The sequence below is a fragment of the Aethalodelphis obliquidens genome, unplaced genomic scaffold (genome assembly GCF_003676395.1).
Source record: "Aethalodelphis obliquidens isolate GAN/ISIS:26980383/991018 unplaced genomic scaffold, ASM367639v1 scaffold51, whole genome shotgun sequence".
Taxonomy (NCBI): domain Eukaryota; kingdom Metazoa; phylum Chordata; class Mammalia; order Artiodactyla; family Delphinidae; genus Aethalodelphis; species Aethalodelphis obliquidens.
The window spans coordinates 12,173,023-12,184,649 of NW_020837995.1; the positions used below are offsets into that span (position 1 = coordinate 12,173,023).

Genomic DNA, 11,627 nt, shown 5'->3' on the forward strand with positions numbered 1-11,627 from the left:
TTTTTTTTTTTTTTTTTTGCGGTACGCGGGCCTCTCTCCTGTTGCGGAGCACAGGCTCAGCGGCCATGGCTCACAGGCCCAGCCGCTCCATGACATGTGGGATCTTCCCGGACCGGGGCACGAACCCATGTCCCCTGCATTGGCAGGTGGACTCTCAACCACTGCGCCACCAGGGAAGCCCTTGATCATTCTTTAACCCTTTTTCCTATTTCCTGGATCCCATTGTGAAAACCACCAAGTTGCTTTGTCATTTTCTGGTGTTTATAAAATCATGAACAATTAGGGCCGGGAAGAAACTCATCCCCTTTCCCTTAACCTCCACTGAACAAGGTTGGGGAAGGAGGACCCAGTAACTCTCCCCAGGTCAGTGGCAAAAGGGCTGGACCCCAGGACTCTGGCAACGGCTGCATGTGTGATAAGGCAGCATCTGCCTAATCAGTGGAATAATCTCCCACGTAACAATCCTCTCTCATCACCATCCCCAATCCCATTTCTCCCTGGTATTCTTATTCCAAAGGGAAGTCAGAGCAGAAGATGAGAGGAGCACACAGTTCCTGACCACAGGCCACCCTCTGTTTAGCCCCAGCACCAGCTTTGGGGGAGGCCCAAATGTGAAGAGGCAGGGCTGTTGGAGAGAGTGTGTGTGACTGGGGGTCCTTGAGAGAGTTTGGGAATCTTCATTGTTTCACTTCAAACTCTTCCCCCTTATTTGGAATTGATGGGGTAGGTTTGGTGGGTAGAAGGGATGACGACAACAGTCAGAGCAAGAGAGTGGATTGGCGTGTGGGAAATGATATGAGAGAAGCAGAGGGGAGGGGAGATAAAAGGGGTGGTGGGCACCAGTCAGGCCGAATGCAGGCCTTGTTATTTATTCTGTGGAGGATCAGGAACAGAAGGATCATGGGGATCAGCACATGGTTTGGCTGCCACTTTTTTCTCTTTTTGGAACTTGAGGGTTTTCACGTTCTTGCATGTGGAGGTTGTGGATGTGCTGAATAAATACTGGGCAGTGGGGAGGTAGCAGAAGTTAGATATTAACTACGGAGCTGCTTGTACCGAGAGGCAGCTGATGCGGGACAGGCAGAGGATATGGAATCAGGAGATCTGGGTTTAAGTCTTGCTCTTCTGCTCACTAGCCTTGTAACCTTGGGCAGGTCGCTCAATGTCTTCAGCTTCAGTTCTGCTTCTGTAGAATAAAGGTTAAAACAAAGCCTGTCCGGGAATTCCCTGGTAGTCCAGTGGTTAGGACTCTGGACTTTCACTGCCAAGGGCCTGGGTTCAATCCCTGGTCTGGGAACTACGATTCTGCAAGCCTTGTGGCCAAAAAAAAAAAAAAAAAAACCACCACCAACAACAAAGCCTGCCCTCCCTGCCTGACAAGTTCATGGTGAGGATTAAATGAGATATGGAGGAGAAAGCTCTCTAAATCTGTAAAGCATTATGCAAATATTTGCTGCCTTCATCAGTGGGATGGTTAAGAGGGTTAAGGTGCCAGTGGACAGGGAAGTGAAAACCAAGAACCCAGTGGCAAAGGTAACACAGCATTTAATCTGCTTAACCAATCCAGGGACAGCCAGGCAGCTGCTGCTATCAGATATGGTTCTTCTGAAGTGTGTACTATGGGAGACAACGTACAGAGTGAAGTCAGCTTCTAATCACTGTTTCGCAAAGCTGCTGATAGTCTGGATTGTTTGCTTAAACGAAACCAGAAAGGTTATAAATTTGAGAAGCAGATGAAATGCTGGAATGGTGTTAAGTTAAACCCTTGTGAAATGAACTTTTCATTTATGAATGACAGCCACACCACACTTTATCTTGGATAGCATTTTCAGGGGGGAGCAGTATGATATGGGCTCTGGAATCAGACATATCTGGCTTCCAGTTCAAACCCTTTAAGCCTCTCAGTACTCACTGGTTTTGAATTTTTGGAGCAAGTCATTTAATCCTCCAAGGCTTGGTTTCCTCGTCTGTAAAATGGGAATAATAATATCTACCACAGAACTATTCTGAGGATTTACATGAGTGAATGTATGTAAATTGCTTAGCACATTGCCCAGCACATAAATTAAAGCTCAATAAATATTAGCTATTGTTATTGCTGTTAACCCGGAGGGACTAACTAAGTGTGTTGAATGACTCCTCAGACTTCCTGACAATGTCACCTTTGAGGAAGGGGCCCTGATTGAGCCACTGTCTGTGGGGATCCATGCCTGCCGGCGAGCTGGAGTCACCCTGGGGCACAAGGTCTTTGTGTGCGGAGCTGGTAAGAAACAGATGACACCCTGGTTGTGAGTTCATTAAAGGGGAATGTGGGGATCCCTCTGCCCATTTCATTCTCCCTCCAAGGGCTGAAATTGGTCATAGAATCTTTCCGGGTTAGGGAGGATCACAGTGTCCCATTCCTTCAATGACACGCACTTTGCTAGATAAATATCTGCAGGCATGGTAGTAACCAATGTTATTTCCTAGGCAACATAACCCTTTTGTTCACTTAAAGAATGCAATTTGGGATTATTTTTCAACCCTTGACAGGAAACTAGGGAAATATTTTTGGTAGTAAAGGGAAGGGCAACTTTTGGACTTTCAAATCATCCTGGAGAACTGGTCTCCTGGTCCTTCCACAATGAGGCGGCCCATGCTTATGACCAGCAGAAGGAGTGGGGTCCAGCCCACTGTGAGTCAGCACTCTGCCCACATTGGCTTGCAGCTAGCTGCCTTCTTCCTCCCCTGCTTCCAGTCACTTGAACAAGCCTAGCAGCCTCAGACTGAATCATCTAGGCTTCTAACTGCTTCTGGTGACCCAAACAACATGCTTCACTCCTTGTGGGTGTGATCTGGTATTCCTCATACACTTTTATTTTTTTATGGAGGTATAACTGACGTATAACACTATATTAGTTTCAGGTGTACAACATAATGATTTGATATTTGTATATATTGCAAAATGATCACCACAGTAAATCTAGCTAACATGTCATCACACAGTTATAAAATTTTTTTCTTATGATAAGAACTTTTAAGATCTATTCTCTTAGCAACTTTCATATATGCAATACAGTATTAACTATAGTCACCATGCTGTACATTAGATAACCAGGACTTATTTATTTTATAACTGGAAGTTTGTACCTTTTGACCCTCTTCATCCATTTCACTGCTGCCACCACCACCTCTGGCAATCAATCTATTCTCCATATCTATGAGCTCAGCTCCATATCTATTCTTCATATCTATGGAATATTTTATACACACACACACACACACACACCACATTTTCTCTGCCTATTCATCCATTGGTGAACACTTAGGTGGCTTCCATGTCTGGGCTATTGTAAATAATGCTGCAGTGAATATGGGGGTGGAGATAACATTTTGAGTAAGTTTTTATTTTCTTTGGATAAAATTCCACTTCTGAATAGAAGTAGAATTACTGGATCATTTTTGAGGAATCTCCACACTGTTTTCTGTAGTGTCTGTACCAATTTACATTCCCACCAACAGTGCATAGGGGTTTCCTTTTCTCTGCATCCTCACCAATAATTGTTACTTGTTGTCTTTTTGATAATAGCCATGCTAACAGGTGTACAGTGATATCTCTTTGTGGTATGGATTTACATTTCTCTGATTAGTGGTGTCAAGCATCCTTTCATGTTTATTTTGGCAATCTGTATATATTCTTTGGAAAAATGTCTAGTCATGTCCTCTGCTCAATTTTCAATCAGATTGCTTTTTGCTATTGAGTTGTGCAAGTTCTTATATATATTTTGGATATTAACCCATATCAAATATATGATTTGCAAATATTTTTCTCCTACTCAACATGTTGCCTTTTTCATTTTGTTGATGTTTCCTTTGCTGTGCAGAAGCTTTTTAGTTTGATACAGTCCCACTTGTTTATTTTTGCTTTTATTGCCTTTGCTTTTGGTGTCAAATCCAAAAACTCAAGACGGATGTCAAGGAGCTTACTGCCTATGTTTTCTTCTAGGAGTTTTATGGTTTCAGGTCTTATATTCAAGTCATTAATCCATTTTGAGTTAATCCTCATACACTTTGTGACTGATTTTCTTTGGCAGGGCCAAATAAGTGACTACAGGGCTTCCTAAGCAGGGTGATGGGTATAGAAGATTTGCCTCAATGAGCCAGCAGACTGTAGGATTCACGTGACAGATTTTTTTAAAAAAAAACTCTGCATAAGTAATACTTTTTTGCCATAGAAAAAGAAGTTAAATCATACATACCACATACATACCACATCTGCACGCATGTGCACTCACACAACCCATCAGCCTGAGAGAACCACTGTTAACATTTTGGTGTAGAATATTTCAGTTTGGTTTTTGTTTTTGTTCGTTTAATTCATGAGATCATCCTGAATATGCTTCATTTTACCTACTCTTTCAAAAAATTAATATACTGTGAACATTTTTCTATGTCATTAGGTAAAAGAGTTAGACATAATTTTTAATAGCTGTTTGGTATCCTTCTGTAGTTTACTTAACTAATCAGCCCTTTGTTGGTTATTTCAGGTATTTCTCAGTGTTTTGCTTTCTGGGCGAACTCACTAAATTATTCTCAAGGGGAGTGTCCGAAAAGCAAGTCCTCAAAGATATTCTGCATAGCCTTATTTGTGGTCTGGTTTTTGTGTTAAAACCATCTAGTGTGCCTATAAAGTGGGGAAGCAGGTGGTCTTTGGGCTGATTCTCAGGCACCTGGACATCCTGCAGCTGCCTGAGCAGCTGGGTCAACCTAGGACACCCTCCAAGGTGGTCCTCAGAGGGCACCTGAAAGGACACGTCTCACCTTGGGGAGGCATGTTGGGTTCTAAGAAGGTAGGGGGTCAAAGAGAGAACAGGAGCCCAGCACTGGGAGCAGATTCCAGGTAGAGGACAATCCCTCATGCACTCATTTACTCATGCATTCAACAAACAGTTGTTAAGGTCTCACTATATGTTAGGCACTGGGATAGATGCTAGAGGTACTCAAAAGATACAGTTCCTGTCCATGGCCTAGACAAGGGGGAGAGCTGGTGTTTGATATTTCACAAATGTCTCCTATTTCTTGCTTTATTTAGGGCCAATTGGACTGGTCAGTTTGCTCGTGGCCAAAGCAATGGGTGCATCTCAAGTGGTGGTGACTGGTAAGGTTTTCTTCTTTTTAAATCTCCTTGGGATAGAAGCAGCTGGGCCTACAGTTTTGGAGCAGGGGCATGAGACCTGTTCCCTTCCTGGTGTAGTGGGTTTCTAACGAGGCTCCTGCTCTTTTCTTCTGGGTTCCAGGGTTGAAAAGCCCACCCAGGAGATGACCAAGTCAGGGCTGAGGAGGAGACTCTTTTGAAGCTCCTGGGAGAGGGTGGCTGCTGCAGAGAAGAGGACCTGGCTCTTTATGTGTGGACCTCAGATGCTTATACTGCCCACCTGGTCCTAAGAAGAGTTTCAGCCCTTGGGTTGTTTGACCAAGCTCAGAGGGTGTGTGTGCGTGTGTGTGTGTGATGTGGTGTTAGTGGGGTATGTGATGTGTTTATAAGAGGATGTTTATGTGTGAGGTATGTGGTATGAGTGAGACACTCATGTGTGTGTGAGGAGAGGTTCTCTGACAGGACATGTGGGTATGTGTGTGTGGAGCAGCATGGTATGATGGAAGCGTGTGGGGTATAGAAGGGTGCGTGTGTGTGGAGAAGGTATCTGTGAGAGAGAATGTGTGTGTGTATAATGTATCTGAGAGTGTTTGTATGTATGAGGAGAGGTTATATGTGAGAGTGTATGAGTGAGCATGTAGAGTTGTGTGGTGTATGGGGTGTTGGGGATATATGAGGGGAGTGGGGATGCAGAAGGGTGTCATTGCGTGTTTTGTGTGAGAAGGTGAGAGAGTATGTGTGTAGCTGTGTAGAGCTGTGTGGTATGTATGGGGGTGTATGGGGATGTAGAAGGATGTGGATGTTTGAGAAGTTATCTAAGAGATTATGTGTGAGGGTGTGTTTAGAGAGTGTGTGTGTTGGGCTCAGCGACACCATCACTACACCAGAGCTTCCTTGCCATTGGAATCTGCACCTTCATTTTTTCTCCCTAATCCACCATCCAGTTTCTCAGTTTGAAAGAAACTTTTGTTCAACTTTAGATCTGTCAGCCTCTCGGTTGTCTAAAGCCAAGGAAGTTGGAGCTGATTTCCTCCTCCAGATCTCCAACGAGAGCCCGCAGGAAATTGCCAATAAAGTGGAAGGCCTGCTGGGGTGCAAGCCTGAAGTTACCATCGAGTGCACAGGGGTGGAGACCTCCATCCAGGCGGGCATATACGTGAGTGGAATAAGGGTAGCTAAGCTGGTAGGCAGCTTCAGGGAATCAGCCCAGGGTAGTGAACCAAGTAGGATTCCTAGGATCAAGCTTCTCCACTGATTTGCTGTGTTGACCACCCCTCCCCCCACCAGGTAATTCCTTGATAACTGCTCTCTTATCTCTCTTGTGGAGGTAGTGACATTTCCCTAACACCTTCATTGGGTTATTGTGAACTTCAAACTAGGTAACAGATATACATGGGCCTTGAAAGATGTTAAGTGACCCATATCTTTAGGATGGGATTTCTGTTATGATCACATCTGTGATCATGAAAATAGTGCTCCTGGTAAAAAAAAAAATCAACAGAAGGAACAAGGAAGCATGCCTTAGTTGAGTGTGGGAAATCCCTATCTTGCTTTATTGAGGAAAACAGTAGTCTTTGAGTCATTGATACAAACTAACAGTCGTTAATTCAGCTAGTCACAAAGGTGAGGTGATATTTCAGTATCACGGTTGTCTACTACTGTCCTTTCCCAGAATTAGGAACAGATAAGCTGCCAATACCTGAGTTACCCCTCAGCAACCCACCAGTAATTTATGGGATGTTGAAGGGGGAGGGGCAGGGAGGAGTAAAATTGAGAAATCAAAGTATGAGGAAAAGAAGGAAGAAAAGAATAAGAACTAGATTCCAAGCTCTACCGTGGGCTGTGTCCTCTGCTGTGTGCTTTATAAACATGATGCCTAATCTGTATAATAGCCCTGAAAATGAGTTCTCGTTTTCCACATTTTACAAGGAGAGCGGCCCAGTGACTCGCCTTGAGCGCACTGCTCCAGTGCCTGGGCTTTCCTTACTCCATCTGGCTCCTCTGGAGAGGAAGGGATAGAGGGGACAAGGAACCAGTGCTAGGGTGGGAGGGGCTGGGCTGGGGAGAGCATTGGTAGCTGCCACTGCTGGGCACTCCTGCCCTGTCTCCCAAAGCAGCACATGCTTCTTCCTTCCTTCTGAGTCACAGCCAGTCACACACAAGGGCACTGTCCACCGTGCAAGACATTCTGGGAAAACCTGATCCCTCGAGCTGTGTGGCACGGCCCTCAAGCCTGGCACATCCAGGCAGAGCTGCCTTCCCCTCCTCCTACCAAGATGCATATGGCACCGGGGGCCAAGGAAGCAGCGGGAGAGGCAGGAGCAGGTGCCACTTTTGCCCTAACCTTGTTCCAGCTGGAATCAGCCAGCTCTCTGCTCCACTGTCCGAGACAGTCAGTGGTCACCACGTGGGAAGGGGCAAAGAGAAACCAAAACCCAGAGGGCGATGGATGTGTGTGTGATCAGTGGAGCTATGTTCAACCCATGGCAGGTCTTGGGTTCCTGCCTCGTGCCTGGCTTTGTGCCAGACACCTTGAGGGCTTGACCAGTAAGGTGTGTCTACTGTTTTCAAGTTGTCAGCAGGTCAGTGACCCCCACTCAAGAGAAAGGCAGTAAAAGACATGGCTTCCTAGTACAAGTTCTTCCTTCTTCTTGTGCCCTGGCTGGAGGGCATCTGAGAACAAGTTGATATCTCCAACTATTGATGGTGGGGGCCCAGTTGCCAGGCTACCTGAGGTGGGCGTGGAGGTAAATGTGACACAAGGGCCTTCACCAGCCTGAAGCCGGTGCCTGTCCTGAGTGGGGAGTGGAGCATCATGCATGACAGGTGCTGTAGAATGCTACAGTTCACTCTGCCAAGGGGCAGGTTAGGCAGAGGCACCTTATGGACATACCTGAGAGTCACCTTTCTGCCATGTGATGTCTAGATAATGTTCGTGAGGAGACATAGCAAATGCTTAGGGTAGAATTGATGTCATCTCCTTGGTGTGGAAGTCACAGCAACAAAACAGTGGTCTGAGATTTCCTTTGCCTGTGGTCAATAAGCTACTGGCCTCCTGGCAGCCTGGGATGACCAGTTTGGAAGAGGTTCCTCTTCCTCCTTACCAGGTGGAGAGGAAGTGCTGAATGGGCAACAGTTTTCCTGGAAAATTTCTTAGTGTATTCTGTGGCTCCCTCACGATTCTGAACACCTCCCCCAACACTTTTCCAATGAGGACAGCAATGTTTTTCAGTTGTGAGATACCCTCCCCCTTACTGACAGTGTTTATATGTCACAGGTGATTTGTAAGTGACTGTGCTTCAATAAAAACAGAAGACATGCCAAACGTTGAGCCCATCCTAGTGCCAGCCACTGTGACTGTCACCCCTAAGAGCCCTGCTGAGGGGGAGGCATCGTCCTGTTCTCACACATGAGGAGCCCATGGCTGACAGAGCACCGTCTAGGGTCCCAGAGCTCAAAAGTACAAATGCTGGGAGTCACCTCCACACTACAGCCCTCTCTCCAGGGTGTATCCTTCCCCTCGGAGGTAGAAGCTGTGATGTTTGCTGTCTTACTGCTCCATTGCTCAGCACTTAGAATGGTCCCAGTAAGTGCTTTCTGCTGTTAACTGTAATGAAAACTTAGCATGAATGAATTGCCCATTTTTCTGTCCCTCACATCATCGAGCACAATGACCCCCCAAAATCTCTGGAGCAGGCCTAGCACTCATGTGAAGTTATGTGGAGATTGTTGGGGAAAATTTTGCTCTCTGCCCACTCAAAGAGGAAACTGATGAATCCATTATGACTGATACCATTGGGAGAATGTCTCTGGAACAAAAATTTCTAATTGCCAGCGTGCACATATAAGGCAGTTTTTAAACCACAGAAGTCCTATAGCCCTCCCCATTGGTATAGTGCTTGGTAGTTGTTTTTTTTTAACCAAGAAGGTGGTCCGTTAGAGGTTTGGCACTCTGTCTTGTGGGGAGCACTCTGGAGGAGGAAGTGGCTGACACCAACATCTGGTACTGAATTAGTAAAGCTTTTTTTTTTTCTTAATTAGTATTTATTTTATTTTTGCTGCGTTGCGTCTTTGTTGTCTCATGCGCGCTTCTCTCTGGTTGCGGCGAGACAGGGCTACTCTTCGTTGCGGTGTGCGGGCTTCTCATTGCTGTGGCTTCTCTTGTTGTGGAGTACGGGCTCTAGGCACGTGGGCTTCAGTTGTTGTGGCACTTGGGCTCAGTAGTTGTGGCTCACAGGCTCTAGATCACAGGCTCAGTAGTTGTGGCGCATGGGCTTAGTTGCTCCGCGGCATGTGGGATCTTCCCGGACCAGGGCTCGAACCCGTGTCCCCTGCATTGGCAGGCAGATTCTTAACCACTGCGCCACCAGAGATGCCCCCTGAATTAGTAAACATTTGAAAGATGCTCAGTGGCTGCTGAAGGGTCAGCAATGGTTGTAGGGGAGATTCTCATTGCTCTCTGGAGAACCTTTGCTGTTTCCTGGGATGTTGTGGACAGCAGAAGATGCTCCCACTGTGCCTCCACTGGTAAGTGTATTGTTTCAGGATCTTTAAAGGAGACATTGTCTACTCTGCTGCTCTGTTGAGTTTGGTTAACATGCTGAAGAGTCCAGCAGTATAGAAAGAGTCATACTCTGAAATTTTTGGATACTTACCTGTTTGTATGGCAACAGTGCTACTGTGAGTGGGGTCTGCATTTTCTCATCTTCTTGGTTTTCTTGTTCTTACCTCTTCTTCAGGCCACTCAATCTGGTGGGACGCTGGTGCTTGTGGGGCTGGGCTCTGAGATGACCAGTGTGCCCCTAGTGCACGCAGCTACCAGGGAGGTGGACATCAAGGGTGTGTTTCGATACTGCAACACGTGAGTATGTTGTGGGTGAGCCAGGGTGGCGAGTGGCCAGCAAGTCCAGGGAAGGCCCTAGGTGGCCTCTGGGACCAAGAGTCTCTGCCTGTTTATTCATGAGGGGCACTCCCTGGCCACACTGACATCCGTGTGTTATGATAAGGATCCAAAGATAGAGCACTCACTTGTGGTTAAAGAATGGGAGGGCAGAGCTGAGAGGGCTGTAGGGAAAGAGGGAGGGAGCGGGAATTTGAAACATGCTCTTCTTGGGTGTCTGCCACTCATTGTCTAGGCCCTCTCTTTTCCATTTCTTTAAGTGGCCAGATCTCCATTTTCCCCCTTTAAAGGGAAGAAGGAGAGAAACAGGACAACCGCAAGAACTCAAGTTCCTTGGTTCTCACTCCAGATCCCCAGGTCCCACCCTGGGAAGTGAGAGGGTCTTAATAAATCCCACCTCATGTTCTGTGGGTCCATCCTCTCCCCTGCTGGGGCACTCTGTCCAGGACCACCTTCCCCACCAGTGGCCCTTTCTCCCATCTTCAGAGTCTGTAACCATTCCCTCAGCAGAGTGCTAGTTTTCCAATAAACTCTGCCAAGCCAAGCTGCTAAAGGGTATGATTGGATCATCCTGGGTTTCCCCACTGGAGGCTTATCTGCCTTTTCACAGTGGCTTCCATATGCCTTATGCCTTCATGCCAAAGGAATTCTAGGCTTCATGGCAGACATTGCAGACGGACAGGGGACATTTGGGAACAGACTCTGTACTCCTGAATTATAAGTCATAAGATCCTTTCTCCATTGTTGGCCTGTAGAAGTGACCTTGCAGAACCACAGAGCTACAAACAAATGTGGCCAAACTTATCTTGTGCTGGGTAGTTTTGGGGACCTCCTTCTTTCCTCCTGAAGGTTGAGTGTGATGCTTGTGATTTTTTCCAGGTGGCCGATGGCGATTTCAATGCTTGCATCCAAGTCTGTGAATGTAAAGCCCTTGGTAACCCATCGGTTTCCTCTGGAGAAAGCTCTGGAGGCCTTTGAAACATCCAAAAAGGGATTGGGGTTGAAAGTCATGATCAAGTGCGACCCCAAGGACCAGAATCCATGATATGAATTGGGCTCTGTCCTTGGCCCCACTCTCAGCATCTTGGGGTTGAGTGGTTGGCTGGGCAGTGGTGGAAGTTTCTTTTGAGTAGTAAGAATAATTAAAATAATTCATTATAAAAAGAGAGGCTTACACAGAGGAGTTGGTGTGCCTTAAAAACACAAGTAGGGGGACTTCCCTGGTGGCGCACTAGTTAAGAATCTGCCTGCCAATGCAGGGGACAGGGGTTCAAGCCCTGGTCCGGGAAGATCCCACATGCTGCAGAGCAACTAAGCCCGTGCACCGCAACTACTTTGCCTGCGCTCTAGAGCCCACGAGCCACAACTATTGAGCCCGCATTCCACAACTACTGAAGCCCACGCACCTAGAGCCCGTGCTCCGCAACAAGAGAAGCCACCGCAATGAGAAGCCCGCGCGCCACAATGAAGAGTAGCCCCCACTCTCCACAACTAGAGAAAGCCTGCGCACAGCAGCGAAGACCCAACGCAGCCAAAAAATAAATAAAAACAAAACAAAACAAAACAAAAAACCCACAAGTAGGGAGGGACTTC

The 11,627-nt window shown here is 46.6% G+C and overlaps 1 protein-coding gene across 3 annotated transcripts in view; it reads left to right on the top strand.

Moving 5' to 3' along the window:
- Positions 1-11,210, top strand: part of SORD (sorbitol dehydrogenase) — a 35,662-nt gene extending 24,452 nt beyond the window's left edge. For all 3 annotated transcript variants that reach the window (XM_027084175.1, XM_027084173.1, XM_027084176.1), the window contains 5 exons: positions 2,145-2,263; positions 5,072-5,137; positions 6,115-6,290; positions 9,874-9,995; positions 10,914-11,210. In XM_027084175.1, coding sequence (XP_026939976.1) covers positions 2,145-2,263; positions 5,072-5,137; positions 6,115-6,290; positions 9,874-9,995; positions 10,914-11,079 — 649 coding nt within the window. In that variant the 3' untranslated portion in view covers positions 11,080-11,210. The remainder of the gene's footprint in view (positions 1-2,144; positions 2,264-5,071; positions 5,138-6,114; positions 6,291-9,873; positions 9,996-10,913) is intronic.
- Positions 11,211-11,627: the final 417 nt, after the last annotated feature.